This window comes from Lithobates pipiens, unplaced genomic scaffold (assembly GCF_037356315.1).
Source record: "Lithobates pipiens isolate NorthernLeopardFrog02 unplaced genomic scaffold, aLitPip1_a1.2 Scaffold_1, whole genome shotgun sequence".
Lineage (NCBI taxonomy): Eukaryota > Metazoa > Chordata > Amphibia > Anura > Ranidae > Lithobates > Lithobates pipiens.
Window position 1 is genome coordinate 123,564,705 of NW_027507685.1, and position 25,502 is coordinate 123,590,206.

The window sequence follows — 25,502 nt, forward strand, 5'->3', positions numbered from 1 at the left end:
CCAAGAGCTAAACCTTCCCCCTCAAACTTCATATACCATATTTCTTTTATCTTAAATTTATTAGAACAAGCCAGGTGAAACTACAAAATGATAAAACAAACATCAATCAATACAATATGCCATATAATAAAGAAATAATGCTCTATAACACAGAATGGGATAACAAGGACCAAGTTTTTAACCACTTCAGCCCCGGAAGATTTATTTAGAATTATGGCATTTTTATTATTTTTTTACTAGTATTGACGGTGATCTGCGATTTTTTGTTGGGCTGTGACACTGCTGCAGATAGATCGCACACTTGACACATTTTTGGGACCATTGACATTTATACAGCGATCAGTGCTATAAAATGCACTGATTACTGTGTAAATGTCACTGGCAGGGAATGTGGTTAACACAAGGGGGCAATCAAGGGGTTAAATGCATTCCCTCCTGTGTGTTTCTAACTGTGGGGGGATGGAACGCGCCTGCAATGGCTCTTAAAGGAGCCAGGGTATGAGTATGACATTTCATGTGAACGAACCTCTTTGCTGACCTATATATGCGTGAGGTGGTCGGCAAGTGTTTAAGCTCGCTAAGAGATGATAGCGAGAGATTGGAGAAACAGCCTTAATGTCTTGATGTAGATTCCTAAAATAGTGGCTGACCCAATTCCTCTAAAAGAATTCTCCCATAACGCACTGGCTCCTAAGAACTTTAACACATTCTAGGAGAATACAATATGTAACTATGCAAAACAGCAAGCTATACCAGAAAGGGAACAGTAAGTGGCACCTGCGCTCTGCATAACTATCTTGGTGTACATCAAGAAAACCAACATGTCATTTAAGCACATAAACACAAGTAACTGAATAAAGGCCTGGTAGGCAGAACAGTCACAGCATCTGCACCCAGGGCTTGGCCCAGGCCCCTAGTGAAAATATTTCCAGCTTGTAACAGTAAGGAGATGCTAGCAGATCCAACTCTGACATCTTGTCCGGAGATGAAATCCACTTGGAGGAACCTGGATGTAGGAACCACTTGTTGCCCAACTGGGCTACAGAATGTGGATTCTTCCCAAGAAGTTGTGAATGTAGACTCAAAGGAGATGATAGAGAAATTTTATAATGCAGCTTCTGACCTGTCCCTGATGTAGGACACCATTGTGACCGTTGTTCAGCCTCACTGGAGACTAAAAAGCCTGCTGTCAGGTGACAAAGGGCAAAAGGAGCATAAAAGAGCTGGCCAAAAAAAACAGAATGTTCAAAACAACTTCCCAACCAGGGAGTTCCACTGACAATAACTCAGCAGCACAGAAGGTTTATTACTCTGCTAGCACCCAAGGCTTCATCTGCCTGTTTGTGAGACATGAATAACTGGGTGCATAATCAACATTGGGGAAAAAAACCTCTCAGGACAGGAGGCCATTTCCATTGAGCACACCTCAATATAGGGATGGGGAGAACTCTCTCCGTATTCTTGACAAGGATCCCTGTCTAGAGGAGGAGTGGATGGAGAACCCAACCAGCAGACATGTATGTTGCATAACCTCTTGACCCATGTAGAAACAGAGGTATGTCAGAGAAGACAGCTCTGGGAGTTGGAAATATGCATCCCTCTGAGCAATAGTACTCCTCTTAAAATCACATCTGCTGGAATTGGAATTTCCGTCCCTAGAGACGGCAAGAACCATATTGGCTAGTGGAACATGCCTGTTGTTACTGGCGCAAAGGATTCCTCCTGCCACAGTCAGAGGCTTAAAGGTGACTGATTGTCCAACATAGCCTGAAGTGCTTGTCCGGAGGGTCAAACCATACAAGACCAAAGCTGGATCTTTCTATCAGAAGAGGAACAACCAGGTACCCATAAGATAGGAGATGAGAAGGAGAAAAAAGGAACGCAGCCTCTGGCTCAGTCTGAAAATTTATGAGTGTGGTCCTTTGGGGTAGAGTGGGGCAACCCAAACCTATGCTGCCATGGAGCCTGTCAGAAAACCTTTAATTTCTAACATATGTCAGGAAACATGGAGAAATATACCTTTCCTCAATGGTGAAATAGTTTGACAATGTATTTGGTTGGACACATTAGTGGGCATATGTATAAAGTCGTGAACGTGACTTTGACCAAATATTCACTAGTGGTGAGTCAGTCACTGATATCACTGATATTTTTATTTTATTTTTTTATTTATGACAGAGAAAACCGATCCACAAGGATCACAGTACAAGAATAAGACATCAGATGTCACAGATATACATTAAAACATTCGCATATAGTTCTCTATTGCCATCTGCAATCTAGAATCACTAAGAGAGAAAAGAGCAGAGAATAAGGAAAAAGGAGGATAGTGAAGAGTAAACCCTTGTACACACGGTCGGAGATTCCGACAATCAAATCCGTCAGAGTTACTCCGACGGATTAATTCCGGACCAGGTCCGGAAGGGATGTTGCATACACACGGTCGGACTAAGTTGTCGGAAAATCCGATTGTACATAACGTGATGACATTATTTCGTTACAATGGGATTACGTTCAGGCTAGTAGCCAATAGCTTTGGTCTAGGAATTTGATCTGAGTATGCGTGGCACTTTGTCCGTCGGAGTAGGCTACACATGTTCGGAGTATGTCCGATCAGAGCATTTTGTTTGTCGGAAAATATTTCTGGCAAGTTGGAAAAGTTGGTCTGACGGATATTCCGACAGAAACAGTCCGATGCAACCCACACACAGTCGGAATATCCGACAAAACGCTCCGATAAGAAACATTCCGATGGAATCTCCGACCGTGTGTACAAGGGCAAAGAGGTACAGGGGAGGAGGTACAGGGAGGGGAGGGAAGGGGGGGGGGGTGCAGTGAACATGGGTCTGGTGGATCCTGTCCCTTGGGGCCATGTCCTCTTGGCTGACCCTGTCAGGGGCAGGGAGTCTGGTCTTATCTGGTCTAGTCGTCTAGTCAGACCAGTCACTGTTATTTAATACATATGCACCAGGAAGATTCACCTGTAGTGAACAATTGGTGAATGTCAGATTAACTGTTTTATAAACATTCATCTTTGTGTACAAAATGGTTGTTTGTGATACTGAAGCACAGCTTGGTGTTATCCTTTAGAACTGTTCATTTTCTTTACCTGTAGCTGCTACAAATGTGGGATCTTTTGTTTGACTGTATAACCTTATTGTAAGATGTATGGAAAGGTAAAAACCTACCGATTATGCCAATCTTGGCTGCAAACATCAGCGAGACAGCCACCGGAAGACAGATGACATAATAACCAACAGCGTGAAAGATGGCACCGATCTTCTGTTTTCCAGTGCCACGGAGGATTCCACCGCATGTTGCCTAGAAAAAAAAAAGAAAACCCATTATGCATTCTCCAAAAAAAGAATTGGCTACTTTTTGTGGAGATGGAGACAAGGGGGGTTATTTACTAAAGGCAAGTCCACTTTGCACTGCAAGTTCACTTGAAAGTGCACTGAAAGTGCACTTGGAAGTAAAGTCGCTGTAGATTCAAGGGGGACAGGCATGGAAAATAAAAAACAGCATTTTAGGTTTCACATGATTGGATGATAAAATCAGCAGAGCTTCCACTCATTTCAGATCTACCCCTTAGATTTAGAAAGACTGCACTTCCAAATGCACTTTCATTGCACTTTCAAGTGCACTTGCAATGCAAAGTGGATTTGCCTTTCGTAAATAACGCAGAAGGAGTTGTTTAAGTTCCAGCAGCTCCAGGTCTTCAGTACATAGTATTTTCTAACCGCTGAAAGGCCCTGTTCACACTGGCATTGAAAGCAGGAGTTTGAGGTGCTTTTTTACTGCTTCTCAAACTCCTATGCCCTTGATAATATGGACAGTACACAGTGCTGTTCACATTAACAAAACATAATGCGTTAGCGTTGCGTCTTATTGTTTCAAAATTGAAGCTTCATGTGCAGTTTAGAAGAAGCTGAAGCATCTCAACTCTTTCCATTCAGGTCTATGGTCATGCACCATAAACGAACTGGCACACATTTGCCACGCATTTGCTTTGCCTTGTTCGCAACAGACAAAATAAACCACATAGAGCGTTTGGAGAATGTTCTTAATGCAAACACATTGAGCAATTCGCATTAATGCTATGGCGCATTTGTTAAGCATAAGTGTGAACAAGGCCAAAGGGAGATTCATGTTTAACCACTTGCCGACCACGCTATAGCCGAATGATGGCTACAATGCGGATGGCTAGTTCTGGGAGGCCGTCATATGACTGCTTTCCGTGATCGCACCCAGTGCTGATCACAGATTGAGGTAAAGAGGCAATCATCTGCTCTTTACTACGTGATCAGCTGTGTCCAATCGCAGCTGATCGTGGATGTAAACAGAAGCAGATTATTGGCACTCCTTTCTTCATGCTGTTAGCATGGGGGGGAGAAGAGAGCCGATAACCGACTTGTGTAAAAGGGACATTTACAATGATAATCAGGGCACCGATGATCAGTGTCCTGATTATCAGTGCAGTCCCAACAGTGCCCACCAGTGCTGCCAATCAGTGACCACCAGTGCCTCCTCATCAGTGTCACCTATCAGTGCCCATCAGTGTCACCTATCAGTGCAGCCTCATCAGTGCAGCCTCATCAGCACATATCAGTGAAAAAGAAAAATTACCTGTTTGCAAGATTTTATAAAAAAACTATGAAAACGTTTTTTCGAAATTTTCGGTCTTTATTTAGTAAAAAAAATGAAAAACCCAGTGGTGATTAAATACCACCAAAAGAAAGCTCTATTTGTGTTAAAAAAAATCTATACAACATTCATATGGGTACAGTGTTGCATAACCACGCAATTATCATATAAAAATAAACTGAAAACGTAGGCGAGTGATTGATGGGGACCGGGGATACAAGGTTTCATCTATGTGTGTATGATCCAATGTCACCTGCAGTGGCTGAGGAGGCATCATCATTTATGTTAGAATTTTTTACATCTCAGGGACTGTTAAAGCCATATACACCACAAAAATAGTAAAAGCTCACATAGAGATAACCATTGTTCTTTAAAACCTACAGTGGGGGTTTGTTAAAAGGAACAATTTAAATCTAAATAGCACTTTAGTGGGATTTTCTTTGAGTCACACGTTGGTTCCTTTTCATTCCTGACACTCTAGGAGACATGGTCTGAGAGATATAAGAAAATGTAGTAGCCACTTTGCAAACTACCACAGATTGGTTTTAAGGTTAAAGGTAGTTTTCATTTAGGTAGGTATATAAAACTCTTACCACGCATCCATCGAATAAGTGAGACCCAGCGTACACAGGGAGAACATAGCTGACCAGTTCCACAATTCCCCTTGAAGAGAAAAAAAAGTAAGGTTTGATCAAATGATGACCGAGAGAGGAGCCGAGGCCGAGACATTCCCAGGAGGCCTGACCTTGGTGCACTTTGTCCTGCTAATGAAATCCTCTGTTTTCATTGGATAACTTACACTGGCCATACACCTACAGATTATCTGCAGATTTTCTATGGTCAGATGGAAAAAGTGGGAGATTCTTCCATCCACACATTTCAGCATAGATGGAGGAATCTGTTCCACTAGGAACCTCCTGAATTAACAACAGAGGAGTAAAAATTGAATAGAAAACATACTAGTAACACTGGCAGCTAATCGACTCAATAATTATCACTGTGCTGGTATTCTCAGCTCAATTCCTCCACTTTAATGGAAATGTTTCAGCTGAAAAACACTGTATTTCTATTGTCGTTCTCTCCTTGTGACAAGGGAGTGGGGAGGCAGAACCGAGCCCGCATGGGTACCCCCATGGTAAGGGACTTTCCGTGGGGGCACTTGCCGAAGAGGAGGGGTCTGGAGTGATGGCGGGGGACACCAGAAGAAGTGGATCAGGGCTGCTCTGTGCAAAAGCATTGCACAGAGCACAGAGCAGGTAAGTATGACATGTTTATTTAAAAAAAACATATTCACATATTCATAGCGGGTTCACATATATGCGGTACGGGACACCATATGTGATTTGGACAGGAATCGCACCGTATTCCTATTCAAATCACATGCAATTTCTGTGCAGTACAATTTGAGCCATTCATTTGTATGGCTCAAAGCGCACCAAATCCACACAAAAAAGGTGAGGGATCCATTTTTTCCCCACAGTGAAATCAGATCACATGAGTGTGCACACCTGAGATCTAATTCTTTCAATCGCACTACATTTTGCAAACTGTTTGGGGGTGCCGTTAAGCCAGCACTGACATCCCCTGCAGTTTGAATGAACACTGTGTGATTTCAATGTAGTGCGGGAAATGCACAGGATTCGCTACGTTTTCCCGCACTGCATATATGTGAACTGAGCCTTAGACCCTATTCTTCAAGCTGAGTGAGTCTGTCATGCATTCTGTTAAAAATATAGGGAGAACTCTACTGAAAACTACTGGAAATTGGCACCAGAGTCTGGTACCTTTGATAGTGCCAGATAGTGCTTCCACTGTGGAGGCTCCCTGAAATGTATACAGTTAATACTGTGGTGCTGTGAAGTGGCTCTGCAGCTTACGCATTTTCAAATAGTGCTAACTAAACCAATGTTTTTAAAGTAAACTGTTAGACAGGATGATTCAGTTGGTTTCAGGCTGGTTGATTAGTTTAGCTGGGAATGTTCTATGGTTTTGTTTGACTTACTGTGTATGCCAGTATATTTTACATAGACAAACATCTAAAACTATCCAATTGTCCTATTGTCTTCAAGTGGTCTTTTGTAAACACACTGCTTAATGAAACAGTCATTTGTAGGAAATACACTAATCAAGACTGAACGTTGTTTAACAGAAAAATACTAGATACTTTCCTGTCCTTATCTGTTATTTACTATTCGGTGATCTATTTACTGGGTACTGGGGTGCCGTGAAGTGGCTCTGCAGCTTACACACGTATTTGCAAATGGGTGTAAACTATACCCCTGTTATTAACGCAGACTGTTAGACAGGAGAATTTGATTGGTTGCAGGCTGGTCGGAAAGTTGAGCTCGAAATTTTCCTTGGTTTTGTTTGATATGTACCACCTTTCCATGTGTTGTGAAGGCCAGTTATAGATGTGGGCAGTGGATATTTGTTTGAACAGTCTGTTAGCTACCCTGGGGTAACAAATGTGAATGAAGTGCACAAAAAGAGGTAAATACCATATTTATCGGCGTATAACATGCACTTTTTTCCCCCTAAAATCGGGGAAATCGGGGATGCGTGTTATGCGCCGATCCCCCGCTGTTGCTACCCGTTTCTGCCGTTCTCTGCGGCTTCCGGGTATTTTCAACCGTTCTCGGTTATCTTCGGCCGCTCTCGGCTATTTTCAGCCACACTCGGCCGTTCTCGACAGCTTTCGGAAAGCCGAAAGCCGCCGAGAACGGCCGAGTGTGGCCGAAAATAGCCGAGAATGGCCAAAAATAGCCAAGAACGGTGGAGTGCGGCCGAAAATACCCGAAAGCCGTCGAGAACTACCGAGCGCCGCCGAGATACACAGGGCATCCACTCTGTATCTCGGTGGCGCCATTTTTAAATGACAAACACACTGACCAGGCTGCAATGGACTGACAAAGCTGCAATGGACTGACATGGTTGCAATGGACTGACATGGTTGCAATGGACTGACATGGTTGCAAATGACTGACATGGCTGCAAATGACTGACATGGCTGCAATGGACTGACATGGCTGCAATGGACTGACATGGCTGCAATGGACTGACATGGCTGCAATGGACTGACATGGCTGCAATGGACTGACAAGGCTGCGAATGACTGACATGGCTGCAATGGACTGACATGGCTGCAATGGACTGACATGGCTGCAATGGACTGACATGGCTGCAATGGACTGACATGGCTGCAAATGACTGACATGGCTGCAAATGACTGACATGGCTGCAATGGACTGACATGGCTGCAATGGACTGACATGGCTGCAATGGACTGACATGGCTGCAATGGACTGACATGGCTGCAATGGACTGACATGGCTGCAATGGACTGACATGGCTGCAATGGACTGACAAGGCTGCGAATGACTGACAAGGCTGCAAATGACTGACAAGGCTGCAATTGAAGGCTGCAATTGACTGACAAGGCTGCAATGCAAGGCTGCAAATGACACTGATAAGGCTGCATTGATGGGCATTTAAATGTAAGTTTTTTTCCTTAAACTTCCCTCCTAAACTTGGGATGCATGTTTTACGCCGGCGCGTGTTATACACGATAAATACGGTACTAAAAGAAGATACACCATAATATTACTTACTGATCTGTGGTGTAAACATAGGCGATGACATCCTTTAGGCTGATGAGTAGAATGCAGCAAGTCAACGCACAGCCCTCTGCACAACAAAAACGAAACACATTTTTATTAGAGTGGGGAAGGCTTAAAACGTGTAATATTTTTTGCTCTATATGCCTTTCTGTAATTACCAACTGTTTAACCCTTAAGGTTTATCTCCAGGAAAAAAGCTCCAATGAAGAGGGCTACCCAGCCCACCCCTTTTCTGACAGCCAGGGCTCTTCTCTACTTCCCTATTCTCCAGCAGTGGTCTCTTGGTGCTTTCACATCTGGAGGACAAAGGACCTGTGACTGCCGAAGCGCAGGGGGAAGAAGACTGCAGAGTCCTACAGCCTGAAGGAAGCCTGCCGGAGCAGAGTTTCAGGTATCGATCGGGGTTGTAGCCCCTAGAGATAAACATCATTTAACCCTTAGCGGTGCAAGGGCAGCCCCATTTTCCTTTCTCTGGAGTTCAGCTTTAACTTTTTCAGCCATCGCAGGTACAGAAGAAATAAACATTTACAATTTAAACAAAGAAATTTGCTGGACAGAGTAAGATGTAAGCAGACATTCTTCCAACATAGACAAAGAAGAGAAATCTCCTCAACAGCATTTAAAACTTCACAAATATAACCCTTTTCCACTCTATACGAAACTAAGGGACAGTTTACAAAGTCTTACCGCAGCCTTACCACTAATTAAAGAAAAAAAAACACACACATTTATAGAGCACAGTGATATGTGCCTTATTATATGTAGTGCCCAGCCAACTTTCAGAGTCTGAAGCAGGTGAAACATTATTAAAATGAATGAAGTGTCTCTCCCGGCCACTCCTGTCCCAGTCTACTTAAATTCAACCTTCTTTCCGATATACATGGTGCTGATGGAAAGAGACTTGCACCCCCTGGCCTCTCTTTTGGAAGACTCTGCCCATTCCCCCAGTCATGGGCTCACTTATTTGCAACTCAGATTTCTACCAATCTCTGAACGATAGAAGTCCTCCCAACATAAAGACATAATAACAGAAAGAACTCTCCATCCAGGCTCTACACTCTAAACCCCCCTGCTATCCTACACGGCCCCCTGGCTCCCCTATTATATAGCTGAATGGGAGATGGAATTGGGGTGGAGTCTCTCAGTTAATATTTTCTCTGTTTTATTCTGATACATAAGTTCTGCATGGCTAGCTGTTTGGATAGAAAAAGAGCATTCAAATTCTTACCAGGTGGCATCAATATCCATTGGGCTGCATTCCATTTTCCCTCAAGTCCCTGACACCTGTTCAAGGTGTAATTCCTACCCAGAAACTATGTTACACGTTTGATGGATATGTTAGAAAGTTTTCTTTAATTTAATATGTAATATTCATCTATCAACAAATATTAACAAATTAATGAATGGATTAGATCTTTATAGAATAATTGAGTTGAATATAATATATATATTTATATCTTCTTAGTTATGGAAAAAGTGAAATTATATAAACTCTTATATTTGTAAAAGTAAACAGATGGTTTTATAAGCTTCATATTTCTATGGTGACCCTACATGTGTAACTAAGATTGAGCTGGGTTCTTACCATCCTTTCATGGCAAATGAGATGAAGGGTTTCACACTTCCTAAGATGCAACACATTTCTTAAGATGTAAAAGTTAATGCTTTAGTTAAGAATATAAGTTTGTTTATTTTATATATATATATATATATATATATATATACATACATACATACACACACACACACACACACACACACACACACACACACACACACACACACATACACACACACAAGTATATGTAGTATTTGATTAGAAGTTATAGCCTATACTTAAAATAGTTTCAAACATTGTTCTAGCCCATCCCCTTGCAATGTTGTGAATAGAGATAGTGTTGTATTTCAGCATCTGCCGTTAGGCCAGACACACACAAACCTGATTCAATCTTCATCTTAAGAATATAATACATTATTATTATTTTTGCTTTCTACATTTTGATATTGTTCTTGTAATATTTTGCTATTTTATTATTACGTTTTTTAATTTTTACACAAGAACTAAATGGACGTTCTCTGAACTTTTCTCATCAATATGAATTATTGAATATATAAAATATAAATACCATAATAATGGTATTGTAACAGGGTATGCCTTCCACTCACATCACTCCCCATCAAGTTGGTGGTGGAACCTACTCCATAATACATTCCTCATCCTGGGTGTGTTTTCACCTCTTCGACCCACCACCCTTTTCTCATCTTTACACCTGCTGTGCTCCCTTTCCTCAGATTTCTCTATACCCGACTATACACTAGTAGAATTGCAATCAAATTTTTGATTAAACAATGGTTTGATTTTCTAATCATTGATGGGGTCAAATTGACATTTGTTTTTGACCACAGTGATAAGAAAATTTGAAGGAGCGTATGGATGAACATTTGTTTTAAAATCTACTAGTATGGCCAGCTTTACTCTTTGCTCTTCCTTTGTCTCTGCTTCTTTTCTCTCATCTTTCTCACAGGACAGTACAGGTAATGTCCTTAAAGGGTTTTTCATACCTGCCTTATTTTCTATGTCCTGCCAGGTTTTATGGACCTCTATTGTGGGGTGATGCGTATAGTTCACTTTACTATATTTTCTCTGTGCTTTCCGTTAAGCCTGTAAAATCCTTTTTACCGTAAATCTAATCTTCAAAAAATGTAATGGAGTATAATTAAAAAACAAATGCCAGGCAGAATCTGGTCATGTAATCTGTAAAAGTCAGGGAGTTCTCACTGCTACAATAAACAGGGAGAGCTCAGTAAGGTATCACAGGTGCAATACTGTAGCATGCATTTTAAGAATGAACTGCAAAATAGAGGTAATTGAGCCAGAAAAGTATACCGATTGCCGATGTTTCTTACCTGTCATTAACAAAGCAACAACCATGGATTTCTTTGCTTGTGCTATGTCTCCAGCCCCCAGGGAGTGACCTATGCGAACACTGGTTGCAATACTGTAGCCCACCGGCACCTGCAGGATGGAAGCACCTATGGTTACATCTTTACTAGAACAAATTAATAAGCTATCCTACAGTGGTTAGGGGAACTAAAAATACCAGCATAACCTCCTGCATGGCAGTTCATGCACAGACTTGACAAGGCAGTGGAAGCAGCAGGGATGAAGTGAAGTGCAGCAACCTGATTTTAGTTTCCATAGGACAGATCAGTGAAAGATTACTTCTGACTGGCTTCACATGCCTTTAGTCATATGATGTCCTTGAATTTGTGCGCGGATATCTGAATGATGGCTGCTGCTACAGGCATCATTTAGATATCATTCTTTCCAGCCGGCGATTCTGTGACGGATAAGAATGATCATAGTGGCTGTTCCACCACTTAATTGTTCTTACAGGCGACGGGAGGGGACATCCCCCCTCCCACCGCCATCCGGTGCTTCTTCGGGCTCTTCCGTGCCATCGGGGGCCCGGAGAAAGAATCGGCCAGTGCCGGATGACGAGCATAGAGATTTCCAGTGACCAGATGGTCACCAGTCATCTCTATGGCCATCGGAGGCCTGGGCGCGATGTTATGACATCACGCCCAGGTTCCCGAATGTAAACAAAGCCACGATCACAGCTGACAGCATGAGATTGGTGAATTTTTTTTCACGATCTCATGCTTTCTAGCCTGGAGGAGAGATGTGGGCTGGAAAATGAACAATCTAATAGGATATAAAGTGCATGGGGGGGGGGGGGATTGCTGGTCACAGAGGGGGTCATAAAACTTTAGTATAATGGGGAAGGAAACCTATATCTAAATTCAGGCCATTATTTTTTGTCAAAGAGAATTATCATTCTTAGTTCAAAGGTTTTCCCTTCCTGAAAGAACTAAAACATTGAGATCTTCTATAATGTGGTCCGGTTGTGAGACGTGATGTCCCACAGGTGTGCATAAACTGTCTTCTTTATGTTCCTTGATGGTATGTCTGTGCAAATTCATCCTCGCTTGCAACTTCTGTCCTGTTTCACCAACATAAGATCCTTTGCTGCACCTCTTGCATTGGATGAGGTACACATTACTGGAGGTACAGTTGTAAGATCCCATGATATTGAAGGTCCCATTTGTGTGTGACACTTTTACATCGCTTGATCTAATTGCATAGTTTGTAGCTTTTTTTATTGCAGGGTTTGCTTCCATTATTTGTGACTTCATAATCAGAGTGAAGTTTCCTGCTGATTAGTTTGTGTCTGAGGTTGGGTGGTTGTCTGAAAGCCAATAATGGGGGTTATTGGAATATTCCTTTCAGAGTTTCATCCTCTGTTATAATGGGTTGTAAATCTTTGATTATCTTTTTGATCCCTTCTAGTGCTGGGTTGTATGTGGTGACTAGAGGTATTAGGTTATTTGTTTTTTTTTCTCTGTGTATTGGAGGAGATTTTATCTTTGGGTTTTCAAGGCTGTGCTTATGCTGTTGTTGATGGTTTTGTCTTTGTAACCTTTCTTATGGAAGGAGTCTGCCAGTGTTCTTAAATGTCTATCTCTGTCTTCTGGGTCTGAACAAATTCAGTGGCATCTGATGGCCTGATTGTGTATGATGGCCGTTTAGTATGTTGGGGGTGAAAACTGGAACTGTGAAGATGGCTGCATCGGTCAGTCAGTTTTCTGTATATCGACATGTGAAGCTTGTGATCCCTGATGTATACTGTAGTGTCTAGGAAGTTGACAATACGTAGTTGCATAATCCATTTTTAGTTTGATAGATGGGTGAAAAGTGTTGATCAATGAGAAGAATTGGTTTAGACTTTCTTCACCTTCAGTCTATATCATGAAGATATCATCAATATAGCGATAATATCTGTATGGCTTTTGTTGTATGCTGTTCAGGAATTTGTCCTCCAGGTCAGCCATAAATACGTTTGCATATTGGGGTGTCCTTTGCGTATTTTGCTTCCCATAGCAGTACCCATACACTGGAGATAGATGTCATTATTGAAAGTGAAGTAGTTGTGTGTAAGAATGAATTAGATGAGCTGTGTCACATCCTCAGCAGTGTATTTGTGGTTTAATGAGGATGATAAGAATCTGTGACATCCATCCTTGTGAGGGATGTTACTGTACAGAGATTCTACATCTATAGTGACTAGAAGTGTATTTGGTGGTAATGGTTGTATATTGTTAAGCTTCTTCAGAAAATCAGTGGCGTCTTGCAGGAAACTCTCAGTGTTCATGACTAAAGGTTTTAACATATTTTCTACAAGGCCTGAGATATGTTCGGTAAGTGTATTAATACCTGTTATAATGGGTCTGCCTGGATTTCCTGGCTTGTGAATCTTGGGCAGCATGTAGAAGTCTCCAATTTCTGGATTATCTGGAATCGCATTGATGAGTTCTGAATGTAGGTTTGGTATTGTTGCAATGAGACCTTTTAATTGCTTAGTAAAATCCTGGGTCGGATCATAATCCAGTTTTTTGTAGTAGTATTTGCCAGCTGCCTCTGGCCCTCTTGTATATATTTGTCTGTATCCATCACAACGACTGCTCCCCCTTTATCTGCTGGTTTGATGGTTATGGCCTGATTATTGACAGAAGACTGAAAAAACAGCGCCAACCTAAGTGCAGTATTTCAGATCACAGGTCTTTATCACAGGCATCTGCATCAGGCCTGATGAAGGAGCACGCATGCTCCGAACGCCTGCAACAACGTCATCACAGCGCGACCCTGAACAATCCACCAGCTGACCTCCGTGACGCTGCGACACCGAGCCGGAGACGCTGGGAACCACCGGCGCCACCGGACGGGAACCCACAGCTTAAGAGGACCGCTTCTCCCCGGGAGCCCTGTGATGTCCCCCACAAACTTCTCTTCCACGTAAACGTGATCTGCCTGAACTTTTCCAACAGAGAGTGAGTCTATTACTTTATGAATAAATACCTGTGATCTGAAATACTGCACTTAGTTTGGCGCTGTTTTTCGTCTTCTGTTTGTATATCTCCTAAAGGTGTCTTCTACCCTTGAACATGCTGCCTACCTGCTTGTGCTAAGAAATCCTCTTTTCCCTATGGCTATAACTTACTATTTTTATAACTACGCAATCTACTATTGACTATTGGCTATAACTTACTATTTTCTATCAAAACCTGCACAGTTAACTATTGACTATTATCTAGCATACTTATTAAGAACTGCAGAATTTTGTGGATCAGTCTGCAAAAGTATCAGATTGGAAACCCAATACTGCTGTATACCAAAGTCACAGTATATACCCCTTATCTCCCCATCCCACCTCCCCCCCCCTTTTTTTTTTTTTTTTTTTCCTCCCCTTTTTTCCTCCCCTTTCCCCCCCCCCCATCCCCTTCCCATTAGCCTCCCCCCATCCTGGATACATATAACCCAGCAGCGCAACACAAAAATTTTTTGTTTCTCTTACTTTGTATATGGCCTGATTATTGCGCAGTTCATGTACAGCTCTTCACTCCAGTGGTGAAAGGTTGTATAATATTTTCTTTTGCTGGGTGTATATCAGGGATGGGACTCGCAGCCTGAAGCTGTCAATATAGGAAACCAGTTTGGGGTTGCGTCCCTGTGGAGGTGTGAAGTTGCTGTTCTTTTTCTTTTTGTCACCTCCTATTGTCCTAGGATTCCTTTCATTACTGTGAAAATATTATTTGAGCCTTATGCCGCGTACACACGTATCAGACTATCCGCCGGACTGTCCACAGGACTTTCCGAATGAGCTACTTGCCCACACATGGTACTTTTGCGGCGGACTAAGTCTGCCGGACTATCCGCCGTACCGCCAGACTATCCGCCGTACTTTTGAAATGAACGGACTCGCCCACACACGGAGGAAAGCCCGCTCACCTCCCGTCCACCCCCCCATCACCTGGTATGGAGTTAAAGGGGAATCCCTATGCTGAAAAAACAGCATGAGGGTTCCCCCTAGGTCCATATCAGACCCTTATCCGAGCACGCTACCCGGCCGGCCAGGAAAGGGGGTGGGGACGAGCGAGCGCCCCCCCCCCCTCCTGAGCCGTACCAGGCCGCGTGCCCTCAACATGGGGGGGTGCCTTGGGGAAGGGGGGCCTCCCCACCCCAAAGCACCTTGTCCCCATGTTGATGAGGACAAGGGCCTCTTCCTGACAACCCTGGCCATTGGTCAGGAAGAGGCCCTTGTCGGGGTCATTTCAAAAGTACGGCGGACTAGCACACACACGGCCGTATTGTCCGCCGGACTAGCACACACAGGGCTGGATTGTCCGCCGAAATGCGAGTCCGGTGGACAGATTGATGTGCAAAACTACTTTCTTAGTCCGCCGGACTTTTGGGTAAAAAAAAAAAAGTTCGCCGGAGCCCACACACGGGTGGGTTGTCCGCCGGACTTTTCCACTGGATTGTTTGTTCGCGTGTACGCGGCTTAAGTCTCCTAAAGAATTCCTCCATATCTGACCATACCTGTAAATTATCCAATTTGGTGGTTGGGCAGAATGTGGGGCCTTTGGAGAGGACGGTTGTTTCTGGTGTAGAAAGTTTATGATTTGACAAATTTATGATTCCGAGCTCCTCTGTTATATCCACATTTTCTGTCAAGTCAGCATTTACACAAGGGATACCATGAGATTCTGGATCGGGTTTCCAGTTGCTGATAGCAGGAGTTATAGAAGTTGTGTTTGTTTTGTGTTGTTTAGGTTGTATCCAAAACGTATGCTCTTGGTGTAGCTTTTGGAGTTTTTTTTGCTTCCTGTTCATGGCAAGTTTTTGCAGTTGTCTTTGTAAGGTTTTGATTTCATTCTTAATTTGGTTGATGCTTGTATGGTCCAATGGTGCTGAGGTTTCAAACATCAATTGCTTGTGTTTCCGGATTGTTTCCCTTTTACCATACAGTTTATGAATGAGGTTGTTCCTTAACCTTTCACTGGTACGTCTGCAGAGTCCTTCAGCATAAGGAGAGTGCAGTGTATTTGCACAAGGATTTTTAATCCGGAGACCCTGTGGTATGAGATTCCTCTTTTTGCATCTTGAGAGAAAGAAGATGTCGCTGTTGATCTGTGTTTCCTTTGTGATCAGGTTGGTTAACTGCTTCTTTAAGTGGCTATATGCAGTATCTTCCATCATACTTGATGTGATTGTAGCCGTATTAGTGCAATTGTGACAGAGAAAATTGAGTACTGTCCGTGATACTTTTTTTTATTTGCACTAACATACAATTTTCCAGGACAAGCTTTCGGGGTATGTCCCCTTCTTCAAGGTCCAAGCAGTACCGATTTACAAATTTTTAAGCAGAAAAGCTTGTCCTGAAAAATTGTATGTTAGTGCAAATAAAAAAAGTAAAAAGTTAAGGAACAAACGCAAAATTTCGTAAACTGGAAAATTTCGTAAATTAGAAAATTTGGAAATCCAAGAATAAGAACGAAAATCTGACAATTCAAAAGCATGAAAATCTGAAAATTCGAAAACCCAAAAATCTGAAATAATAACTAATACATATTAAATTATAGGTATTGGAATTTCCTTTCAAATTTGGCTGTTAGTGAACATAAATACGAATTTTTCTGAAATAACGAATCCCGTACCTAAACGAATGGAACGTAATGATCTAATAATAATAAATAACAATAATAAAACCTTTTTATTATTATTATTTATTATTAATTTGTTCCATTCCATTTGTTTAGATACGGCATTTGTTATTTCGGATAATTCGTAACTTTAGAGAAATTTGTATTCGTTACATTCACAAACAGCCAAATTTGAAAGGAAATTCCAATAGCTATAACTTAATAGTTAGTTATTTTGAATTTTACTGATTTTGTTTCAGATTTTCGAATTTTTGAATCTCCGAAAATTTGAAAATCCGAAAATTCTAAATTCTGAAATTTACGATTTTTTGAATTTCCAAATTTCTGAAAAAAGCTAAGAAAAAAATGAAAAGGAAGCAAACAAATTTTTTGTCAGTGCACGTGTCTACAATTAATTAGGGTAGGGTACAGAAGGTGAAATATTTAATTACCCTAATGGGGTATAAAGGAACATACAAAAGGTTGAAGAGCTTACAATTTGTTAGGGTATAAGGGAGGATACAGAAGGTGGGGGCACTTACAATCTACAGTAGTAGGGTATGGATACAGGACATGGAAATACTCTAACAGGGTGAAAGGGAAGAAACAGAAGATGAAAAATCTTACATTCTGATAGAGTATATGGGAGCATACAAAAGGTGGAAGAGCTTATAATCTTTTACTTATAGACAATTAAAAAAATAAATTAGCACATATCTGCTAAAAACTTTACTAAAGAAAATTGCTGGGGTTCTATATAAAAATAAATTACCCAACCACAAGAAAACAGAAATCTGCATAATAAGGTATTGACAGATCTGCGACATCCCTTACTAGATTGTTACCATGAAGACGATATTCGCCATTTGGTAGACAATAGACTGAGCCCCGAGGTCCTCCACACCGAGTATCCCTATAGGGGGGCACAGAATATCAGTGTCACTGCAATGTGAACATTACACTATAGATCAGATATAGACAATACCTGACCATCCAGCTAAGATAGGACTGTAGGACCTGAAATGCACTGCAGGTCACAAGTTGAAAAAAACAAAAACATAAAAACATAAAATCAAGGGACATTTTTTTCTGAACCTGTGATTCTGAAGGAATAGTTGTGGTAGCATCACAGTGGAAAATAGAGCAGTGCACTTAAAGCTGAAGTAAATCCATAAATTTAACAGTTTCAAACAGAGGCCAAGATGGCTGCTTCCTTGGCTAAAAAGATAGGAGGGTTTACTCTCATTTTAAAATACTAGACTACCACCTAAACATGAACTCCAGCCCAAAGCTTTATTATAAATAAAATACTTGTTTCCACCTTTTGTTACATCTCAGTGCAGCTGTTCTCCTGTGGGCTCTTTCAGGCCATTTCCGATCTACCTGTATACATTACAGTTATGGCTGTACAGCATTTCCCAGGGTGGGTTTCCTGATGGTGACAACAGTAGACAATGTATGTAATGTGTGTTGCAATGGCAAAATTTTAGTACCCATTGTACGTCTATATGACAGATTGACAACTCAAGAGAACAAGTTGGAGACAGGGACAGAGTTGTCACCTTGTGGGAGAAAGTGCCTGAGCATTTAAGGCTTCATGTACATGGGACATTTCTCAACCTCTCCTGAACGCTGGAACATCACATCAAACGTATGTTTAGCAGCATTTACAAGCCACGTTTAGCTGCATTTGCGTTCAGGAGCGTTTACTAAAGATAACCTCAGGAGACCCTCCCAAATGATTAGACAGCACTAAAAACATTTATTAACTATTTCAGCCATTCTGTGAGAGAACAATGTAAGTAGCAGCTGAGAAAGCAGTGTGCTTGTAGCCATCTGTTATTTTTTGGTTGGTTTGTTAATATGGATCCCATGATGAGCATGTGTGAAGAAATGCTCCTGATGTTGCTTTTGCTGAGGCTCCAAAGACGTAGAAAATTGCGTGAGAGGACCAGAGTTCATTGCTACTGGACACATCCATTGATGGCTCAACACATGTCCACAGGATACATTTCTAATATGTATGTTCAGCTGCATAATTACTCAGAGAATGTGAATTTACAGCATAATTGGCTGATGAGGGGGAATATCACATGGTATATCAAGCTTTTATACAGTGATAACTGAGTTTTTGGTGTGTTTTTCCAGGCTTAAAAGTATTAAATGCTTCCCTTTAAAAACGCTACTAGACAAAAACGCGCCTAAACGCAGATACCGTTTAGCTGTGTTTGGTATTTGAAAATGCTTCTAAACACAGCTTCTGAATGCATTTGTTTGGGTTTAAAAAAAAAAAAGCCTCTAAACGCAACTGCCTAGAAACTACTAGAAACGACTATAACTGACTGCTTGCTTTTACTTTTGTCCTGGTTCTCTCAGCCTCTCTAATGAGCTCTCCTACAAAGTGTGTAGTCACAAATCAGATTACAACATACAGTTGGGATCCTGAAGAGTTATGCCCTGTACATACGATAGGATTTTCCGACAACAAAATCTATGGATTTTTTCTGACGGATGTTGGCTCAAATTTGCCTTGCATACACACGGTCACACAAAGTTTGTTGGAAATTCCGAACGTCAGGAACGCAGTGACATACAACACGTACATAGAGCCAAGAAAAATTAAGTTCAATAGCCAGTGCTGCTCTTCTGCTTGATTCTAAGCATGCGTGTACGGAATTGTGTACACACGATCGGAATTTCCAACAATGTATTTTGTTGTTGGAAAATTTGAGAACTAGATCTCAAATTTTGTGTGACGGAAATTCCTATGGAAAATGTGTGATGGAGCCTACACATGGTCGGAATTTCAGACAACAAGGTCCTATCACACATTTTCCATTGGAAAATCCTATCGTGTGTACAGGGCATAAGACTTTGCTGGCCGCACAGGACATTATTGTTGCTTTCAATCAGCTTACAATCACAAATGTTGATGGGTGTCAAGAAATAAAACAGAAACCATGATGTGATTTAAATGAAAATGCCTTTTCAAGTGGGATTGAGTTTTTAATTTATTTTCACACCTTGTTTGGATTGCCTGTCTGCTGAAAACTAAAAAACTAATTTGAAGCTAAATGTGAATGAAAGCCACCAAACTGCCTAATGTATGGCTACTTTACATGATGTATCGGAACGATGCTCCACCGAAGTGATGTTAACCCAGGATTCTCAAACAAGCAGGTTGAGGGACTCCAGGGGATTTGTTTAATTAGTAGGAAACTGGCTTTTCAGTTGCTTCATGGTTTAGAAAAATCAGTTTTAGGACTTTTGTGAACCGCCAGCACACTGATTGGCCAAGTGTGAGCTGGGCTATTAGTAGTGACCTGACCATGGTTCTGGGCTCCACCCTACTGAGGAGTCTAGGTGTGCAAGGGAGAAACCAGAGAGTGTATGTGTGCACTGGGAAAGCCTGACCCAAGCCTGAGGGTTAGAGTAGCAAGGGGCTACTATCTATGTGGATAGGGTTGACAAGGAAATGGTCTGTAGGAGACAGACGAGGGCCTGAACTGGAAGGCTCAAGCAGCATGGTATGTGTAAGCCAGGAGGCTGTAAAACAACCGTATTTCTTTACTAAAATGAGCCAGGAGGCTGGATATTTAATGTTTGGGTTAATGGTGAAGACCCACTGTGTGGGAAAGCTATGGATTATGTTTTCTGGAACCTTGTTTGAACTTTCTTTAATAAAAGTAGGCCAACAACCCCTTAAATGATCTTTTCTGGCGCAGACTGTACTCACTAGCGGGTGTAACACTTGAGTTATACAACCCCACACTTTACAATGGGTATTTGAGATCAGTTTGTGTTTTTACTATTATTCCTCCATACAAGTCACTGTGATTACATGACATTCAAGGCATGATTAGATCATTGTTACTGCAACTGACCTGCCAGTATGATCCCAATTTCAAAGGTCCACCACTCAATACACAGCATAAGCATACTAGGAATGGCAAGTTGGGTGAAAGAGCCCCAATCATCAAAGCAGGCCACAGACCATCCTGGGGAAGATTAATATAACATACATTATTAAACAACTAGTAATCCAAATATTTTTTTTTTTTTTTTTTACCATATCTCAGGGAGCCATGCCACATCCCAAGTACTACCAAGACAACATAGAGAGGATTACCTTCCAGGATTCAGGGACTTTAGAGGCATTCTACTTAAACTAACAACACAATTAAGTAAAACAATATTTATTCAGTCCCGTTAAAACAAAGGGTGGGATAACATGTGACCACTACATATAAAAAGGTACAAACGTGATAATACAAAAATTTAAATAAAAACAAATGTGTAGATTAAATAAATATTGCTGTATCCCGCTGGTTAGTTCACAACTGCTTCATCGGGGGACATCGCAACAAGTTGCAAAACATTTCAACAGTACAGATATTGTCACAATTTAGATAAAACAGATGATATGGTATAACTGCTTAGGCTTACCACAGCATTTGACATACCGACACTAATAGGCAGGATACAGCAACATTTGGTTCATCTACACATTTGTATTCATTTTTGTATTTATTATTTGTAATTTATATGTTTTTTTATTATTATTTGTAATTTATATGTGGTGACCATGCATTATCCCGCAGTCTGTTTTAATGGGATCAAATAAACATTGTTTTACTTAATTGTGTTTTTAGTTTAATTACAATGCCTCCAAGGTCCCTTAATCCTGGAAGGTAATCCTCCTTTTGTTGTCTTGAACAACTAGTAATAACAAACTCTCCCATTCTACTGACCTAATACTTTTACCCCGGAAAATAATGCAAACCAATAAGCCCTTGTAGACACGGTTGGACATTCTGACAACCAAATCCGTTGGATTTTGTCTGACGGATTTTGTCCGAAACTGTTGCATACACACGGTCGGACAAAGTTGTCGGAAAATCCGATCATTCAGAACGTGATGACGTAATTTCGTTACGATGGGACTACGTTCAGGCTAGTACCCAATAGCTTTGGTCTAGGAATTTGATCTGAGCATGCGTGACACTTTGTCCGATCGGAATTCTCTACACATGATCGGACAAAGTCCGATCAGATCATGTTGTCGGAAAATTTTATAGCCCAGCTGGAAAACTTGGTCCGTCGGATACTCTGACGGAAACAGTCCGATGGAGCCCACACACTGTCGGATTATCCGACAACGCGGCCCTATCGGACATTGTCCATCGGAATATCCGACCGTGTGTACAAGGGCTAAGGGTCCCAAAATGCTGTAAAAATGAACACCTCCCATTTCATATCCATTTTAGGATTTTGAAGTAATTTCCAGTTTTCACATTTATATAGCTATAATTTATATAACTAAAAATAAAGTGATAATATATGTCAAAAGGGAAGGCAAATTTGCGGTTTCCCTAGCAGATTTTTAACTACATCAGCACTCTTCCTTTCTCAGCAGGCACTTGTAACCAACCATAGCAGAGAAGGAAATTCTGACAAAAGACAGTTAAGAAGCCAAATAGCACTAGTATGTTTTTGGGTTATGATAAGAAAATTGCACATACACTTTAAGAACATGCAAAGGGAAAATTAACCAAAGACACCTGTGCTACAAAAAAATAAATAAAAAGGGTTGAAGTTTGATTTAGGCATCCCAAAGATTATGGTGGAAGGAAAGAAAATGGCTTGATTCCTCCATCAACACAGTTAGTGTTTATGTGGGAATTGCTCCCACAGCACTATTGTGTTCTTTTGACAGGGAGCCTTCCCAGCCGGCAGGACACAATACTGCTAGCGGCTATAGCAGTAAACGCACGTAAAGGAACCGACAGGCTGGTTGACATGGGTAGAACAAGCCTGCCCATAGATGGATCGAATCTTATCCGGTTCAGCAGTTCCATCTATGGCTGGTTTTAATCTGTTTGATGGAAAAAACCTTAATTGAAGGTGCAAGGAGGTGATATTATAGAAAATGCCCGGATATTTATTTTAGTAACTTACTTTATCCAAAATGAAAAAAAAATAAAAAATAAAAAAAGTTTTGCCTTTAGTTTTACTTTAAAGGAGTTTTCCACTTTAAATACACCCAAGCCCCACAGCTTTCAGAGTTATGCAGACATATGGAGAGAAGCTTCCTAGTTGTCACACAGAGTGGCTTCACCCCCCCCCCCCCCCCCCAGGTACACTGCTGGCATTTAAAAAAAAAATAGGATTGCAAATTATAACTTGCTTGTGATCTCTGGATGCTGAGCCAAGCTACCGCAGCAACTTCTCTAAACAGATGATCTACTTGCTATAATTACAACTAGCTCCAGTGTTGCAAAAAAAAGAAAGTCCCAAGATATGCAGTACCCTTGTCCAGTACCTCACTTGCTGTATATTAAAAGCCTCAGTGCAGCAAAGCTTTAGGCAGAGCTGGGGATTGGTGAAATTTTATTTCAGGCTCTGTGCAGACCTTTAGGAAAGGCAGTGCGTCAATCAGACAAACCGGAAGTAAGATTTCCGGGGAGGGGGGGGTGTTCTGTACACAACCTGGATCTCCACTAAAACTGCATTAGAAATATCCAAATGATGGTTAGATGTTACAGGTAACATGTGATAAGGTCTTGTGGTCGGTACCTCCCCAGGTGTCCACGTAAAGTTTCCTCCACACTATGTAGAAAAAGAGGAGAATGGCCTGGACATACTGAGAGATGGTATTGGCCCATGCCGAGCCCCTGGGGATAGAAACAAGGAAATGTTCACTGCTTCTTAGATGTATGATACAGGTCTGCTATCACAAATGACTAGAACCAATATAGTTTACATCGTTGCTTTCCTAAAGTTCTTTTTGTAACTGTATACTGTATATATAGTAGGATCTATGAAGTAGGTAGGACATTTTACACCTAATACTAAAAGTTTTAACACGCATGGGCCATGATCATCACCAATCGTGTCTTGATTCAATGGTTTACCTGATAAAATAACCCATGTTTAAGTGAAATACCACTTACAGTGCCTTGAAAAAGTATTCATGTACCTTCAAATTTTCCACATTTTGTCATGTTTCAACCAAAACCGTGTATGTATGTTATTGGGATTTTATGTGATAGTGGCACATAATTGTGAAGTGGAAGGAAAATCAAAATAAATGGTTTAGCAAGTTTTTTTACAAATAAATATATGAAAAGTGTGACGTGCATTTTTATTCAGCCCCCTTTACTCTGATACCCCTAACTAAAATCTTTTGGAACTAATTGGCTTCAGAAGTCATCTAATTCGTAAATAGAGTCCACCTGTGTGTAGTTTAATATCAGTATAAATATAGCTGTTCTGAGAAGTCCCCAGAGGTTTGTTAGAAGACCTTAGTGAAGAAACAGCATCGTGAAGGCCAAGGAACACACCAGACAGGTCAGGGATGAAGTTGTAAAAAAGTTCATAGCAGGGTTAGGTTATAAAAAATATCCCAAGCTTTGAACATCTCTCAGAGTACTGTTCAATCCATCATCCGAAAATGGGAAAGAGTATGGCACAACTGCAAACCTATCAAGACATGGCCGTCCATCTAAACTGACAGGCTGGGAAAGGAGAGCATTAATCAGAGAATCAGCCAAGAGGCCCATGGTAACTCTGGAGGAGCTGCAGAGATCCACAGATCAGGTGGGAGAATCTGTCCACAGGACAACTATTAGTCGTGCTCTCCACAAATCTGACCTTTATGGAAGACTGGCACGAAGAAAGCCATTGTTGAAAGAAAGCCATAAGAAGTCCTGTTTGCAGTTTGTGAGAAGCAATGTGGGGGACACAGCAAACATGAGGAAGAAGGTGCACTCGCACTGATCAGAGGAGACCAAAATTGAACTTTTTTGCCTAAAAGTAAGACATTATATGTGGTAAAAAACTAAGATTGCACATCACCCTGAATACCCCATCCCCACTGTGAAACATGCTGGTGGCAACATCATGTTCTGGGTATGCATTTCTTCAGCAGTGACAGCGAAGCTGGTCAGAGTTGATGGGAAGATGGTTGGAGCCAAATACAGGGCAATCTTAGAAGAAAACCTGTCAGCCCTTGTACACACGGTCGGACATTCCGACGGAAAATGTCCGAACGGACCGTGTTGTCGGAGAAACCGACCGTGTGTGGGCTCCATCGGACTGTTTCCGTCGGAATATCCGACCGACAAAGTTTTAGAGCTGGGCTATAAAATTTTCCGACAACATGATCCGATCGGACTTTCTCCGATCGTTTGTAGAGAATTCCGATGGGACAAAGTGCCACGCATGCTCAGATCAAATTCCTAGACCAAAGCTATTGGCTACTAGCCTGAACGTAGTCCCGTCGTAATTAATTTACGTCATCACGTTACGAACGATCGGATTTTCCGACAACTTTGTCCGACCATGTGTATGCAACATAGGTTTCGGACAAAATCCGTCAGACAAAATCCAAAAGATTTTGTTGTCGGAATGTCCGACCGTGTGTACAAGGGCTTAGAGTCTGCAAAAGACTTGAGACTGGGGGTTCACCTTCCCGTAGGACAAAGAGCCTAAACATACAGCCAGAGCTACAATGGAATGGTTTAGATCAAAGCATATTCATGTGTTAGAATGGCCCAGTCAAAGTCCAGACCTAAATCCAATTGAGAATATGTGGCAAGACTTGAAAATTGCTGTTCACAGACGGTCTACACCCAATATAACAGAGCTTGAGCTATTTTGCAAAGAAGAATGGCCAAAAATGTCACTGTCTAGATGTGC

At 41.4% G+C, this 25,502-nt stretch overlaps 1 protein-coding gene across 4 annotated transcripts in view; it reads right to left on the reverse strand.

The window, feature by feature from the left end:
* LOC143974432 (multidrug and toxin extrusion protein 1-like) overlaps window positions 1–25,502 on the reverse strand; it is a 167,902-nt gene that overhangs the window by 28,020 nt on the left and 114,380 nt on the right. For all 4 annotated transcript variants that reach the window (XM_077475843.1, XM_077475824.1, XM_077475815.1 and 1 more), the window contains 7 exons: window positions 23,379–23,476; window positions 20,687–20,800; window positions 17,648–17,715; window positions 11,169–11,277; window positions 8,253–8,328; window positions 5,238–5,307; window positions 3,189–3,321 (listed from right to left, as the gene is read on the reverse strand). In XM_077475843.1, the coding sequence (XP_077331969.1) occupies window positions 3,189–3,321; window positions 5,238–5,307; window positions 8,253–8,328; window positions 11,169–11,277; window positions 17,648–17,715; window positions 20,687–20,800; window positions 23,379–23,476 (668 nt within the window). The remainder of the gene's footprint in view (window positions 1–3,188; window positions 3,322–5,237; window positions 5,308–8,252; window positions 8,329–11,168; window positions 11,278–17,647; window positions 17,716–20,686; window positions 20,801–23,378; window positions 23,477–25,502) is intronic.